The 16,497-nt window shown below is 57.0% G+C and overlaps 1 protein-coding gene across 3 annotated transcripts in view; it reads left to right on the top strand.

Annotated features, from left to right (window-relative positions):
- Positions 1–16,497, top strand: part of OSBPL5 (oxysterol binding protein like 5) — a 71,547-nt gene that overhangs the window by 26,855 nt on the left and 28,195 nt on the right. For all 3 annotated transcript variants that reach the window (XM_079788849.1, XM_079788847.1, XM_079788848.1), the window contains exons 9-14: positions 497–692; positions 1,109–1,293; positions 1,550–1,631; positions 3,167–3,265; positions 3,507–3,603; positions 3,874–3,972. In XM_079788849.1, the coding sequence (XP_079644975.1) occupies positions 497–692; positions 1,109–1,293; positions 1,550–1,631; positions 3,167–3,265; positions 3,507–3,603; positions 3,874–3,972 (758 nt within the window). The remainder of the gene's footprint in view (positions 1–496; positions 693–1,108; positions 1,294–1,549; positions 1,632–3,166; positions 3,266–3,506; positions 3,604–3,873; positions 3,973–16,497) is intronic.

Here is a 16,497-nt window from a genome sequence, read left to right as displayed (position 1 = left end):
AGACGCTGTTGCCCAGGGGACTAACCCAGTGAGCCCCGGCCCGCGGCTCAGGGCTGACCTAGGAGCCAGGAGGTCACGGGTCAATTCCGGGTCAGGGCACAGCCCCGCTTGGGGCCCCATCCCCAGTGGGGGGCGTGCAGTTTCTATCTCTCCCTTCCTCTCTGAAATTAATTTTAAAATATTTTTTAAAAATAAACCTAGTGAGGGGCACCCAAGTGGGGAGTTCCTGGGGTGGGGTGCCTGGGGTGGGGTGCCTGGGGTGGGGTGCCTGGGGTGGGGGTGCCTGGGATGGGGTGCGGGGTGGGGTGCCTGGGGTGGGGGTGCCTGGAATGGGGTGCGGGGTGGGGTGCCTGGGGTGGGGGTGCCTGGAATGGGGTGCGGGGTGGGGTGCCTGGGGTGGGGGTGCCTGGGATGGGGTGCCTGGGATGGGGTGCGGTGCCTGAGGTGGGGTGCCTGGCCCCACCCGTGACCAGGGGCCGCGGGGCCTGCCCCCCAGGCTGAACGGGTCCTCGCTGGAGAACGACGCCTTCTCGGACAAGTCGGAGCGGGAGGCGGGCGAGGACTCGGACCCCGAGGCCCAGGACCACAGCCAGAGGACCAATGGGAGCGGGAGCGACCTGTCGGAGGCCCCCGGCGGCCCCGCCCCGCGAGGGACCACGTACGTGGAGCAGGCCCACGAGGAGCTGGGGGAGGTGAGAGCCGCCCCCCTGAGCCCCCACCCTGTCACCCGCACCTCGTCCCACCCCTGAAGCCGCCACGGGGTCCCCTGAGGAGCACGCAGGGCCCCAGGGGCTGGGCAGGGACTCGGTGGCCGGGATGCTGGGAGCTGGCGAGGACCCCCGGGCTCGGGCTGAGGGTGTGGGGGGCCCAGGTGGGCTGGGCTGGGGGGGCAGCCCGTGGGCAAGGAAGGAGGCAGCAGGTATGAGGGGCTGGGCCTGCTGGGTAGAGACACAGCTGGAAGGGGTCGGGGTTGGGGGCCCAGGCCAGGGCTCCAGCCACACCCACATCCCAGCCAGAGCCCAGCCTCTGCCCCCCTGCCCCTGGCGCCCCCCCCCCCACCCCCGTCCCCCGCGGGCCCTGCCCGGAGCCTGACACCCTCCGCCCGCAGCCGGGCGAGGCGGCCCAGGTGGAGACGGTGTCGGAGGAGAACAAGGGCCTGATCTGGGTGCTGCTGAAGCAGCTGCGGCCGGGCATGGACCTGTCCCGCGTGGTGCTGCCCACCTTCGTGCTGGAGCCCCGCTCCTTCCTCAGCAAGCTCTCCGACGCCTACTGCCACGCCGACCTGCTCTCCCGGTGAGGCGCCCCGCCCCCGCCCCCGCCCCCCACCCAGGTGTCCGCAGGGTCCCCGGGCCGCTGGCCTCCTCCCACTGTCCCTGCCTGCAAGGTGGGCAGCGGTGAGGCCACCCCAGCACCTCTGTGTACCTCGGGGCGGGCCCCTGGGGCGAGGGCGGGAGCATCAGGGGCAGGGAGGGTGCCCAGGCGGAGTGAGGGAGTTCTCCATCCATCCATCCGTCCGTCCGTCCGTCCGTCCGTCTGTCCGTCTGTCCAGGGCGGCGCTGGAGGAAGACGCCTACAGCCGCATGAAGCAGGTGCTGCGGTGGTACCTGTCTGGCTTCTACAAGAAGCCCAAGGTGAGGACAGGCCCCCCACCCCCCGCCCAGCGGGCGCCCCCACCCCCTCCCCGGGCACCCCCACCCCACGCGGCCATGAAGGGTCCTGATCATCCCTCAGGGGCCCCGGCCTCAGAGGTGGGGGACAGGCCCCGACTGGCTGCAGGGGGGCCCCGGGCCTGGCCAGGCCTCCGAAGGTGCTCCTGGCCCTCAAAGAAACAGCTGCCACGTACATGGGGCGGCAAAGGGGCTTTGGACCCTGGGCCCCGGTTTCTAGTCCTGGAGCCCTTTGAGGCAGCTCTGGGGGTGCCGGGAGGCCTGCGTCCCTGCCAGGACCCCCCCCCCCCCCCCCCGCCACAGACCTGGGTGCCCTGGGACACCGTGTGAAACCACAATTCTGGCTCCACAATTCACTGTGCAGGTGGGGAAACTGAGGCTCAGGGGGGTCCAGGGCCAGCCCAGGGTGAGCCAGCAGGCTGGGTGTGGAACCAGGACGCCTGGCTCTGCCCGAGGGCCCCACAGAGGTGGACCCCACAGCCCTCGGCAGGGCCAGGGGTGGGTACACACTTAGCAGCACTGAGCACCTGGGCTGTCGGCGCAGAGGGGACAATCCCGGAGGGCTTCTCGGAGGGGGAGGCTCCCTCTCCAAGGCTGAATGGCACAGGGCAGTGGGGTGCACCTGGGTCAGTTCAGAGGTGGATCTGGGAAGCTTGGGGAGGAGGAATGATGGGAGCTGTGGGCAGGTGGGAAGGTGGCGGCCGGGCCTTGTGCAGGTGGCTGTCACTCGGGAGCCCACAGTCTGTGGGGTGAGGTGAAGGCAAAGCTACAGTGATGGGGTGGGGGTGCGGGGGCTGTGAAGGGCGTCAGATCAGGGGTCTGAGCTGGACCACATGGGGACCGGAAGGAGGGCTCTCCCGTCTACAGAAGGTCCCCCGGCAGTGGCGGGGGGGGGGGGCGGATTGGGCTGTTTGGGGAGCACAGAGGTGGCCAGCTCGGCAGAAGAGGAGGGAGAGGCAGGGCCAGGGGAGTAGAAGCCACTGTTGTTTTCTTGTTTTGTTTTTTTATTAATTTTTTAATTGATCTCAGAGAGGAAGGGAGAGGGAGAGGGAGATAGAAACATCCATGATGAGAGAGAATCATTAATCGGCCGCCTCCTGCACGCCCCACACTGGGGATCGAGCCCGCAACCCGTGCATGTGCCCTGACTGGGAATTGAACCCTGACCTCCTGGTTCCTAGGTCAGCGCTCAACCACTGAGCCACGCTGGCCGGGCAGAAGCCACTGTTTCTGCCCAGAGTCCTGGGGAGGGTGACCGGGTCAGGGTCTCGGGTCCCCCAGGAACCAGAGGCGGAGACACCAGGGGGAAGCATGTCCCCCAAGCAGGAGGGGCTGCTCCCAGGTGCCGGCAAGCCAGCTGTGCGTTCCCGAGACGTGGGCCGGCAGGACGCAGGGCCTGGGCCGCGGGCACCCCACCTGGCCCTGGGTCCACGCTCCCCCTCTACCTCACCCCCTGACGAGCGCCTCCCCGCCTCACGCGGCTCCGGTGGGTCCCGCAGGGAATCAAGAAGCCCTACAACCCGATCCTGGGGGAGACCTTCCGCTGCAGCTGGTTCCACCCCCAGACCCACAGCCTCACCTTCTACATCGCGGAGCAGGCAAGGCCGGGCGCCCGGGGGGGAGCGGGGGGCTCTGAGCCCAGGGCACGCTTCCCGGGGGCCCCTCTCTGCCCGTCACGTGACTGGGACTGTAGGAGGGGGCGTGCACCCCACTTCCCCTGAGCGTCGGGCCGATGGGGGCCGGCTCCCCTGGCCCAGGCGCGGGGGGGCGGGGGGGCCGGGGCCGGGAAGGGGCCGCCCGCCGCTGGGGCCGCTCCAGGAGCCCCCTCTGTGCCCCCAGGTGTCCCACCACCCGCCCGTGTCCGCCTTCCACGTCAGCAACCGGAAAGACGGCTTCTGCATCAGCGGCAGCGTCACGGCCAGGTCCCGGTTCTACGGTGAGGCCTCCCCGGGGCAACGGGGCGGGGGGGGGGGGGAGCTCCCAGTTTCGGGGTCACCGAGACCGGACACACCTGTGCGCCCCTCCCGCCTCTCCTGCTCGGGGACCACGCGGGTGGGAGAGTCCTCAGAACCTGAGCGAGGGCTGCTGAGGGTCAGAGGACGAACCAGGCGGGGCGAGGGTGGGGGCGGCTCAGTGCATCGGTGGGAGGGGGGGCCCGGGCTCCGAGGGGCCCTCCGCTCACCGGCCCCATCGCCCATCTCTGCAGGGAACTCGCTGTCGGCTCTGCTGGACGGCAAGGCCACGCTCACCTTCCTGCACCGGGCCGAGGACTACACCCTCACCATGCCCTACGCCCACTGCAAAGGTGAGGGCCTCCCCGTCCCCGGGGCAGGGCCCGCTGCGCCTCGGGGAGGGGGCCGGGCAGTGGACGCTCGGCCGTTACTGGGAGGTGCGGCCACTCCGCCCTCACCCTCCGGGACCTTCAGCCCCGCAGGGCGTCCCAGGACGTGGTCCTCTCCCCTCTCTTCCCCTCCCCTCTCCTCCCCTCTCCTCCCCTCTCCTCCCCTCCCCTCCTCCCCTCCCCTCCTCCCCTCCCCTCCCCTCCCCTCCCCTCCTCTCGGAAACATGCGTGGCCTCAGGCCTGCCTGTGGGGGGGCCATCAGCCAGCTGGGTGCACGAGGTGCTTTATCTGGAGCTCCTGTGCATCTTGTGTTGTCTTTGGTGTTCTCAGTCCCACAGAGCACGTCAGGTTTGGACTTCTTGTTTTATTTTTTAGTTAATGGAGCTATTCTTTTTTTAATAGATTTTTTATTGGTTACAGAGAGGAAGGGAGAGGGAGCAAGAGATAGAAACATCCATGATGATAGAGAGTCATGGATCGGCTGCCTCCTGCATGCCCCACACTGGGGATCGAGCCCGCAACCCAGGCCTGTGCCCTGACGGGGAATTGAACCCTGACCTCCTGGTTCATAGGTTGACGCTCAACCCCTGAGCCACGCCGGCCGGGCTGGACTTTATTCTTTATAGAGACTTTAGGCTTACAAAAAAAATTAAGCAGGAAGTACATAGAGTTCCCTATGCCTCCCACCCCCCCACACACACACATCACACACGGGTCCCCTATTATTAGCACCTCGCATTAGTGTGTTAAAACAAGCTGGTGCTGATACATTACTATTTATTTTTTTATTTCAGAGAGGAGGGGAGAGGGAGAGAGAGAGAAACATCAATGATGAGAGAATCATTGATCGGCTGCCTCCTGCACGCCCCCTACCGGGGATGGAGCCCGAAACCCAGGCCTGTGCCCTTGACCGGAATCAAACCTGGGACCCTTCAGTCCACAGGCCGACGCTCTGTCCACTGAGCCACGCCCGCCAGGGCTGATACATTATTATTAATTAAAGCCCACATTAATAATAATACATTATTATTAATTAAAGCCCACAGTTCACGGCAGGGTTTGCTCTTTGCCCGGTACATGCTCTGGGTTTGGACAAAGGCATCGTGCCACGTTTTTGCCGTTATAAAGCCACAGACTAGTTTCCCCGCCTGGAGATCTGTCCTGGTTGGACGGAAGAGATGAACTCCCGTCCGCCCCTCCCCTCTCCCCGCCCCCCACAGCCACGTGTCTTCTCTGTCTCCATCGCGTGCCTTTCCCCGGAGGCGTGGAGCTGGGCACGGAGAGCGCGGCGGGCGCTCAGACGGGCTCCCTGCCGGCGGCTGGGAGTGCAGGTCCCTCCACGCCTCTCGGGGCCGCGGCCGCTCTGGGTGTCTTTGTTGTGGTCAGTCCTCTCCGCTGAGGGACTGACCTGTAGGTCATTTCGCCGCCGACCTTCTCTCGCTTCCCAGACCGCATTCCGTCGGCTAAAGACAGTCCTTTCCCTCCGCCTTGCCTGGGACCGGACCCGCCGGAGAGCTCCCACCGCAAAGCCCGCTGCAGTCCGTGCCGTCGCTGGCTCCCCTCCCTGGTGCTGGCGCCACGTGGGGGCTCAGCCCCCCTGGGTTTCCAGATGGCCTAACCCCGTGGTCCGCAAACCGCGGCTCGCGAGCCACATGCGGCTCTTTGGCCCCTTGAGTGTGGCTCTTCCACAAAATACCACGGCCTGGGCGAGTCTATGTTGAAGAAGTGGCGTTGGAAGAAGTTTAAGTTTAAAAAATGTGGCTCTCACAGAAATGTCAGTCGTTGTGCTGTTGATGTTTGGCTCCGTGGACTGAGGAGTTTGCCGACCACGGGCCAAGGCATGTAGAGGCCCTTGCCACGTGGACCCCCCTGAGTAACCAACAGGGGGAGGCGGGGGGCGGGGAGACAGAGAAACATCGATGTGAGAGGACACAGCCATGGGTCGCCTCCCCCAGGTGCCCTGACCAGAGCTGGGGCCCGAGCCTGCCACCGAGGTCCGTGCACTTGACGGGAATCGATCCCAGGACCCCTCGGTCCTCAGGCCGACGCTCTGTCCACTGAGCCACACCGGCCAGGGCTGTTTGAACTTTCTTTTTTATTTTCGCGGTTTGAGGGCTTTGGGGGGTTTAACTTTTAAAGTTTGTATGTATTGATTTGGGAGAAACCTGCATCTGCTGCTCCCCTGGTCGGTGCGTTCATTGGTCGGTGCTTGTATGTGCCCTGATGGGACCGAACCCGTGACCTTGGCGTGTTGGGACGACGCTCTGACCCACTGAGCTGCCCGGCCAGGGCTTGTTGGAACTTTCTCAGTAAGGTTTCCTGGCTCTGACCAAGTCTGGAAGTTTTTTAGCCGTTCTTCTTCTTCTTCTTTTTTCTTTCTTTTTGGCCATTATTCTTGGAATACCACCTCACCCTCGTTCCTTCAGTTTATTCTAGACCTCCACTTAGATATGTTAATCCAGTGGTCCCAACCTTTTTCTCGCCACGCCCACCTAAGCGTCTCTCAAATCCTGATGCCCCCCTGTGACATAATTCTTATTCAAAAAGCGAACCCCTGTTCACGTGGAGGAAGCCTAAAGGGCCATGAACTTGGTCTAACAAACCTCCACAGAACAGGGCATCCACGAAGGAGAAAAATCAAAGAACGCCAGGACAGTGGAAGTCCTGAGGAAGAAACCACTGAGAAATTGTTTAAAAAAATAATAATAGGTGCCCTAACCGGTGTGGCTCAGTGGATAGAGCGTCAGCCTGCGGACTGAAGGGTCCCAGGTTTGATTCCGGTCAAGGGCATGTACCTCGGTTGCAGGCACGTCCCCAGTAGGGGGTGTGCTGGAGGCAGCTGATCGATGTTTCTCTCTCATCAATGTTTCTAACTCAATCCCTCTCCCTTCCTCTCTGTAAAAAAAATCAATAAAATATATTTTAAAATAATAGTAATAATAGGAAGTGATAGGGAAAAATAGCAAATAATGTTTCAAAATAGAATAGAGACCTGAAATGCACAAATATATCGCAATATATATTTTTACGCTGTATATGAGGCCCCTAGAACCGTAAGAAATGCAAAAAGCTCACTGTGAATAGCTCATTCTCGAGTTGCCCCCCTTAAAAACCCCATTGCCCCCCTGTGGGCGTGCGCCCCACGTCGGGAGCCACTGTGTGAAACCGTCGCTGCGCCCCGCCTCTCTCTCCTGCCTCTGGCCTCTGTGCGTTCCAGATCATCGGGCCGGCCTTCCACGCGGGTTACCCTGAGTTCAGTGTTGATGTTCCGTGTGGGTTTTCCCCTAAACGTTCTCCGTGGATCCATTTCCAACCTGCCTGTTCTATACTCGTACCTTGTGTTAGGGTTGTTTTTTGGGGGCGGAGGGGAGGGAAGGCCAGTGACGTGGGCTGTGGAGGAAGTCACAACGGAGAGAAGAGAGAGAAGCAGAGAGGAAGTTCACGTTTACGTCCCGGGGCCTGGCTGCTCAGTGCGAGGCCACAAAACGCTCCTCCTCTTCGAGCCTCAGGCCAGGAGGAGGGGCTCGAGGCCTGAAGTTGAGCAGACCTGGGGGGGGGGGGGGGCGCTTTGTTAGTTCTTCAGGAGACAGTCGGGCACAGTCCCAGGGACGTGTCTTAGCGGTATTCGTCCCAAGCCCGTAGAGCAAGCACGTCAAGCTCAAAGGCTGACACGGGCTAAACAAGGTTTACGTGTATGTGGCCACACAAAAACAAAAGCTTCCATTTTCATAGAATTGTAGGTTAAGCCCTAGCTGGTTTGGCTCAGTGGCTAGAGCGTCAGCCTGTGGACTGAAGGGTCCCGGGTTTGAGTCCAGTCAAGGGCACATGCCTGGGTTGTGGGCTTGATCCCCAGCAGGGGGCATGCAGGAGGTAGCCGATCAATGGTTCTCTCTCATCATTGATGTTTCTCTCCCTTTCCCTTCCTCTCTGAAATCAATAAAAAAACATAGGTTTATTTCGATAGAGACATGTGAATACAAAGGGCTGAAACAAATGAGTCATCGTTAGCATAGAATAATAGAACATGAACTTACCAGACACTGAATAACTGCACAAATTAATAAGCATAACGCAAATAAACCTGTTTTTCTCGTTCTCCGAAAGCGAAATATTTCCTGTTGCTCACACCAAACAAGTCAGTCCAAGTCTAATGACGTGGCCATCGGCTGCTAAATATTCGCTGCTGGTATTAGTGGAGAGAAATGTGCGCCTGCCTGTAAGCTGAGTAAGGGAAATGAATGCAACACGATGATAGTCATCAGTCATTAGCGAACGTTGTAGTTTGTTATTAATAACTGTGCCCTGGTGCACGGATTCATGCACATTGAAATGAAATTAATTAGGAGAAATATTTTAATATCGCTATTCGCCCTTTCTCTATAATAGAAGTGTCAACCAAATTCACGATCGACAATGACAGATCGAAACACACACATGCCATTGGCACCAGTGAGAGCTTTATATGTATCGTGCATGTGTGAGTCAACTGAGCCTTTTATAGATATAGAATAAACTTGCTTAATTAGCTGCTTTCTGATGCAGCTAAACTTTTTCCAGCCCAGGGAAGCACCCCAACTTCTCTTTCAGGTAATTGTCAGCAACACAGCAGTAAATATCAGCACGAAGCAGATTATTATTGCAGATCACGCAGGGAGAACAGAGGGTAAAATATTTAACTGCAGCAGTGTCTGACTAAATTCTGCACAGTGAGTAAACCTGAAGTCATTTTCAAGGTCCACCATTTCTTACTTCTTTTCAGTCAGGTCAAGTTTCTAAGCTTTCTAAATCTCCATTTCTCCGCTAATGAAAAGAAAATAGGATTCTACCGAGTCTCCTGTCTGCCTGCTCCAGGACTTCTGTGAGGATCAAATGAGATGAGGCACGGAAAACGCTTCACAGGCATTTGGTTAAAGTGTGAAATGTTTGCACCTGGCTGTAAAGCAGGTCGTGTTCCTGGGCTGCAGAAACCCCAAGGATGCTAGTCGCCAGGGAGAGGAAGCCGGATGTTGCTACGTGACGCATTACCCGGATGGTTGGATACTTAGCCTATTAGCCTCTTATAGATATAGATTATGTTTCACAGGATATGGTAAAAATTAAGTTACGAAGTTTTTATTAAAATGTTCCTTACCGTTACATTGGCTGGGCCGCAAAAATATCCATTGTGGGCCACAGGCCGCGAGTTTGACATGCTTGCTGTAAAAGAGCTTAGAGTGAAAGTTACAGAGTTTGCAGGAGGCCTGTTGACAGGGAGGAGAGAGGGAACGTTCCACTCAGTACCCCTGAGCTGTGAAACCAGCAGGGAGGAGGGGGATGCAGGTGAGAATGTAGGTTGCCAGCACGGCTTGGTGGTGGAGTGTTGACCTATGAACCAGGAGGGCACGGCTCCATTCCTGAGTCCCGGTCAGGGCACATGCTTGGTGGCAGACTCGCTCCCTAGTGGGGGCGTGCAGGAGGCAGCCAGTCAATGATTCCCTCTCATCATTGATGCTTCTGTCTCTCTCTCCCTCTCCCTTCCTCTCTGAAATCAGTTTTTAAAAAATATATATTTTTTAAAATGCAGCCTTGAGAGTAGCTTCTCTTGTCCCCAGTTTCAGCAGAAGGGCAGTTTGAACCCGAGGGGGCCACAGCCGTGGGGTTTGACTCCCAGGTGCTTCTCCTAAGTTGTGGGAGCGACAGCAGGGAAGCAGGAAGGCGCTCCTTCTGTCCTTCCTCCTTGCTCCGTGGCCGCGTCTGCAGTCTCTTCGTGTCGCTGTGGGTGATGTGAACGTGGAGACATTCCACCCTGTAAGGAACAGTTGTGAGCTTATCTGAGCCAAACTGCCGATACTCGGCCGGGAAGCAGAATCTCCGGGGCTTGGGAACGCTCCGGAGAAGCGCGGGTCTCCACCTTGTTTCATACATGACAGCGAAGGAGGCATGCAGGTGGGTTCCATGAAGTCCACTGGTGAGCGATTAGGGAGGCGGGAGAAAGCAAAAGGTGGGGTTGGGGAGGGAAGCTCTGGGATTGGATAAAAAGTAAAATGATGGACACCTGCTGCTTCTACGTAGGTGGGTGCGGGGTAGTTAACCGTCCACAGTTAACAGGATGACAATGACAGTGAAGGAATTTGCGGTCTCTGTCCTGGCGCCCAGGGCATTCGGCTGTGCCCCGAGGGGTCGGGGGGGAAAAGGGAAGTTACAAGTTAGCCTGACATTTCACAGGAATGTTATCTTAGATGCAAAAAGGCAGATAGGCTCAGTTAGGGTAAAAGGTTGACCTTGTCTGGGAAGATTCCAGCCTAGGATGGAACTGCCCACCATCACTGCTTTAGTTAAAAGTTTAATTTCAGGCCATCCTTTGTGGTGACTTTAGGTCTGTGAGTTTGTAAGACCGCCACGCAGGCCTCCCCTGAGGGCCACATGCTGACCCGACAGCTCAGGGGAGGCCTGCATGGGGTTCTGTGTGCCTCCTGGACTTGTAAGTCTCTTTCTTGCACCAGGTGGGGGAAGTTTTCGGTCACTATTTCTTCAAATAGGTTTTCAGTATCTTGCTCTCTCTCTTCTCCTGGCACCCCCATAATTCTGATTGTTGGTACGCTTGACGTTGTCCCAGAGGCTTCTTACACTGTCTTCATATTTTTGGATTCTCTTTTCTTTTTGCTTTTCCGGTTGAGTGTTTTTTGCTTCTTTGTATTTCAAATCTTTGACTTGGTTCTTGCAATCCTCTAGTCTGCTTTTAGGTCTCCGTATAATATTTTTTATTTCAGTCAGTGTATTTTTAATTTCTAGTTGGTCCTTTTTCATGTCTTCGAGGGTCTCATTAAATTTATCGGCCTTTTCTAGGAAATTCTTGAAAAACCTTATAACTGTGGTTTTGAACTCTATATCCAGTCATTTGTTTTCCTCCATTTCTTTCGTTTGTGGCCTGCTTCTTTGTCTCCGCATTTTGGCTGTTTCCCTGAGTTGGTAGGGTAGCTTTGTGTGCTAGGTGTCCTATAGGGCCCAGTGGCTCAGCCTCCCCAGTTACCTGAGGTGGACACTCTTGGTGCACCCCTTTGTGGGCTGTGTGTGCAGTCTTGTTGTAGTTAAGCCTTGATTGTTGTTGGTGTCACTGGGGGAGTTGACCTCCAGGCCAGTTGGCTGTGAGGATCAGCAGTGTCTCCGCTGGGAGTGCTTCTGTGCTCAGCGTGGATGGGGCGGAGTCTCAGGGCGGAGTAGGCAGCCTTGGTTTCCCGTCAGCCCCGCCCTACGAGGCCCCTGTGTCTCCGTGTCTCGCGGCAATGGCTGCACGCACCCCTGAGAGAAGGCTGCCCTGAGTTTCGCCCGCTGCCAGACAGTCCAGTTTCTCCCCGAATGAGTCTGGGTATTCAAAGTCTCACCCGGAGCTGGATTTCAGTGCAGTCGGGAGGTTTTGTTTTCCTCCCGAGCGAGAAAGCCAGCCGCACGTTTGCTGCCCGCCCTCTCCGAGCGCCGCGAGTAAGCCAGCCGCGTGTTCAGCCGCCCACCCTTTCCGCGCATGCGGGTCTTCGCACCTGTCCTCCACAGCTCCTCTGGGTCTCAGTGTGCTTTTCTCTTTCCTTCTAGTTGTAGAATTTCCACTCAGTCAGCTTTCCGGTGGTTCTGGACGGTGCCCGCTCTGTCTTCCAGTTGCAGTTTTGAAATTGTTGTGTGAGGCAGCAGTATCGGTGTTTACCTTAGCCGCCATCTTGGTTCCTCCAGTAGACTGAAATTTCTACAGCACCCATTTTAACAAAATACATGTATATAAGTAGGACGTAGTTGTTAATTTCTATTTGACAGCTTCCCACGTAATTTCAAGTATATTAAATAGGCCTAATTTAGTTTAAAAACTTATCTTTTAAGAAGAGAGAATAAATCCTTGAGTTATTCCAGGGCCCATTGCAATGACTCAAAGTCTTCTCTCAGTTAAAAAGTCTTAAAGTTTAAACTTTGGAAAGATTGTCAAATATACTTAACCAAAAGATTATAGCAAAAACTCTTTGTAAATGTCAGTAAAACATATATTGCATGGTAATAACTCTAAAAGAAATTAATCAAATTTAAACTGGTTTTAATATCCAATGTTTTGTCCAGACCACAGAATTCTGCTTAATTTATATACATATTTAATCCTTTTTTAAAAATTATTAGGCCAATAAAAGATATAGCCTAGTAATGCCATCTGGAGGCTGAAAATTTGCCACACGTAAAACACAGACAAACACATACCACATACAGACCAAACACACATAAAAACCGTGTACCTAGACCAGTAGTTCTCAACCTTTCTAATGTCGTGACCCTTTAATACAGTTCCTCATGTTGTGGTGACCCCCAACCACAGGCTGAGAACCGCTAGCAGGGTCGCCTAAGACCATCGGAAAACACAGATATTTACATTACAATTCATAACAGTAGCAAAATTACAGTTATGAAGTAGCAACGAAAATAATTTTATGGTTGTGGGTCACCACAACATGAGGAACTGTATTAAAGGGTCGCGGCATTAGGAAAGTTGAGAACCACTGACCTAGACCTGTGGTGGGCAAACTGCGGCTCTTGGGCCCCTTGAGTGTGGCTCTTCCACAAAATACCACGGCCTGGGCGAGTCTATTCTGAAGAAGTGGCATTAGAAGAAGTTTAAGTTTAAAAAATGTGGCTCTCCAAAGAAATTTTAATCGTCGTACCGTTGATACTTGGCTCTGTTGACTAATGAGTTTGCCGACCACTGCCCTAGACCATAGCGTAATTCGAATCACTAATTTTTGCAGAGAAAAAGCATGAATTGTTTTTTTCCTCAAAAACAAATCTTCATACCTCATGCCTTCTATTTTCACAACCGTATAATTCCTCCCAACTTAATTTGAACTTTTAAAACATATATTTCTTTTATTGACTTTAGAGAGGAAGGGTGAGGGAGAGAGAGAGAGAGAGAAACGTCAGTGATGAGAGAGAATCATGGATCGGCTGCCTCCTGCACGCCCCACGCTGTAGGGATGGAGCCTGCAACCCGGGCCTGTGCCCCGACCGGGAATCCAACCCTGACCTCCTGGTTCCTAGGTCTACGCTCAACCCCTGAGCCACGGCCAGGCGCAGCGGAAGGGAAGTTTATTGCGAGGAGCCGGTCCTGGCTAAGGGGCAGCCGGTCCGGGAGCAGGCCAGCTTCCGCTCCACGTGCAGCCGGTAGCTCAGCACCCAAGCTAACTGAACTCTTGGTCCACGTGGGGAGGCCCCCATGACCCCGAGCCACGTGGGTGCAGGGAGCCCACCTCCTGCCACAGGAACCCAGGGCACCCCCTTCCATCGGAGAGCAGGAGCGGGAGAGGAAATGAGAGGGGAAGTGAGAGCTGGGGGGCAGAGAGCGAGAAAGCACGTGCTTTTTTGTTTAGGGGTGGACACATGCCCTGCTAGCTCCCGATTGGTGCTTTCCAAGAATCTGCCTTAGCAACCTCCTTGGGATTGGCCTGTACGCCTCACTGCCTTGTGATTGGTTATCTGCAAGCTGCCCGTCTTAGCAGAGCCTTTACCTCTCAAAGCTCTGGGCTCCCGGGTGCACCTCCTTCCCCGCCCAGTTGGGTTGCCCACGCGCTTCCCCCTGGCTGGGTCCCGGGTCTCCCCCTCCCCCCCGCGCCCCCACGTGGTCCTGTCCCTGCCTTCCCAGCTTCCTTCCGTCTCCCCAAAACAGCATTCTACATTTTTCTCACCGTGTTGTTGTGGGCGCCCGGTCTGGGTTCCTCTGCACCCCGCCCTCTCCCCGCCTGACTGTTGAGAGCGCACCCCACACTCGGGGCACCTGCGCTGTCGCTGCGTCGCCCACAGATAAGGGTCCCTTCCCAACCACGGCCACGAGCTGTCTTCACACCACGAGCACCACGCAGGCTCCTCCGGCAACACCACCCGACCCGACGGGCCGCCCCCCCTGCCCCCGCCCCGCACGCGTGCTGCTGGGTCTGCGTCCGAGCACACGTGTGCGTTGCAGTCCATATTGTCAGGTCCGTGTAGCGAGGCCAAGAGACACTGCGCGTTTAAGGCGTTGCATTCTCTCCCCGTGGGCTGAGCCCCGTGTGTGGCCGGCAGCCCCGAGGGGGCGGTTAGGTTCCCGGATGGGGTACAGCCGGCCGTGGGCTCAGAGTGTGAGTCGTGGAGAGGAAGGCAGGGGAGTTCTCGTGCGTCTGCAGGCGGCCGCCCGCCCGCCCTAGGAGAAGGGAGAGGTGAGGACAGCGGACAGCAGACAGCAGGGCGGGCTGGCCTGTGGGCTCTGAGGGTCAGCGAGGTCCTCCCTCCGCGACAGGGGTCCCTCCTTCCGAGCCGTTTTGTTTTGGGTCTGGAAGGAGAGAGCCACACAGCAGGTGACCTTTTTTAAAATATATATATATGTATTTTTACAGAGAGGAGAGAAGAGGGATAGAGAGTTAGAAACATCGATGAGAGAGAAACATCGATCAGCTGCCTCCTGCACACCCCCCAACGGGGATGTGCCCGCAACCAAGGTACATGCCCTTGACCGCAATCGAACCTGGGACCCTTCAGTCCGCAGGCCGACGCTCTATCCACTGAGCCACACCGGTCAGGGCGACAGGTGACCGTAGGCCAAGGGCTCACCCGTGGGGCTGGATGGGGGCGCCCAGGAGGCAGGCTGGGCGGAAAGGAGCTGAGGCGGGAGAGAGGCTCGTGGGCGTGAGCAGCGGCCTGGGCTCTGCAGAGGCTGTTCCCGGGGTGGACGCTGAACGGCCTGGCGGAGAGGCGTGCGGACCCACCGGTTGGGAGAGGTGCTTCGATGCGTCCAGAGCACGTGACCCGCTGTGACCTTCTGGGGGCCTGCACGGCGCGCCACGGAGATGGTTCCCCAGGTTCCCTCTCGTTTCTTCTGAACCGCAGTCTGTCTCCTCTTCGTGCTGGCCCGTCACTGGCTTGGCATTGCTTTGGGAGTAGAAGTCTCTTGATTGGGGGGGGGGGAGGGCGGTTGGGAGGAATGGGGCGTCTGAGAGACACCAAGATGCTGCTGTCTTTGAGTGACTAGGAGGCACCTCATTTACCATCAGGGAGGCTTTGGGGGGAAGCGGAGGCCTGGGGGTGCACCTGGTGAGGGTGACCTTTAACCCTTTGCACTCGCTTGCTTTTTTCTCGATTCCTTTATTCTACTCGGGATTTAATTTTTTATAAATACCCCAGATTTTACAAAGCGTGGCAGTAGAATAAAAAACTGGAGTTTCTTTTCATACAAACTTATTTATTTGGATTTTTTTTATATTTCAAATTATTGATACATTCAAAGAGTAATTTTAATCTCGAATCCGAGTGCAAAAGGTTAAAACCACATTATTTGCCTGGCCGGCGTGGCTCAGGGGTTGAGCTTCGACCTATGAACCGGGAGGTCAGGGTTCAATTCCCGGTCGGGGCACATGCCCGGGTTGCTGGCTCCATCCCCAGTGTGGGGCGTGCAGGAGGCAGCCGGTCAGTGATTCTCTCTCATCATGGATGTTCTCTCTCCCTCCCTCTCCCTTCCTCTCTGAAATCAATATATATATATACATTTTTAAAAATATGAAATAGACCATGAATTCACACGCTTTGTCAGTGCCCGAGTCCTGACCTCTGAACTGTCTTCCCCCAACACGGACATGTTTCTTTTTAATATATTTTTATTGATTTCAGAGAGGAAAGGAGAGGGAGAGGGAGATGGAAACACCAATGATGAGAGAGAATGATGGATCAGCTGCCTCCTGCACGCCCCCTACTGGGGACGGAGCCCGCAACCAGGGCCTGTGCCCAGGACCCTTGAGTCCGCAGGCTCTGCCCACTGAGCCACACCGGCCGGGGCCGGAAATGTTTCTGTGGCGACCACCTCGCAGCCGTCACTCTGGGTCTTACGCCGTCGGAGCGGCCGGGTCTCCGGGTTGTCCCTGTCCCTAAGGCGTCCCTCTGGGCGCGTGCGGTTATGGGGTTCCCCAAGGCTGTGGCTGCTTTGGGCCTTCAGCCGGTTTACGTTTGGTTCCTAGGAATGGCTTTCTCCGTCCCATTTTGCGGTAGTTCTGTACGGGACAGTTACCTCATTTGCACGGTCCGGTCACAGGTGCGTCCCGGGCCTCGGAACTAGAAAGCCGGGTGTGCGGGTGCTCGGAGAGTCCAGTCTCTCTGGCGCCCCGCCCGGCCCGGCCCGGCACACAGAGCCCCGCCCACTCCCGGCAGGTGCGGGGGGCCCTCTTTCCCCCCTTTTGCTATCGGGGTCCCTTGTTCGTGCCTTCCCTGAGGAGCCGGTTTGGCCCGGGTCTCAGCCTCTCGGAGCGGAGCTGCGTGTTTCCATCAGGTGCCCCGGCCGGGACGGACGGACGGACGGACGGACGGACGGAGGGCTTAGTCCTGCCTCGCGCCTCCGTCCTGTGCGTGTTAGTCCCAAAGCAACGGGGGCGGGACGGCGCTGGGCGGGGCCTGTAGCGGAACGAAGGTGACCCAGCAAAGGGGGGCGTCCCCTGCGCGGAGCACCCCGCGTGAGCGATGGTGGGGGAG

Source organism: Cnephaeus nilssonii (assembly GCF_951640355.1).
Source record: "Cnephaeus nilssonii genome assembly, chromosome: 13".
Classification (NCBI taxonomy): Eukaryota; Metazoa; Chordata; class Mammalia; order Chiroptera; family Vespertilionidae; genus Cnephaeus; species Cnephaeus nilssonii.
Note: the sequence above shows the minus strand (reverse complement) of the source record. Positions and strands in the feature narration are given on the sequence as shown.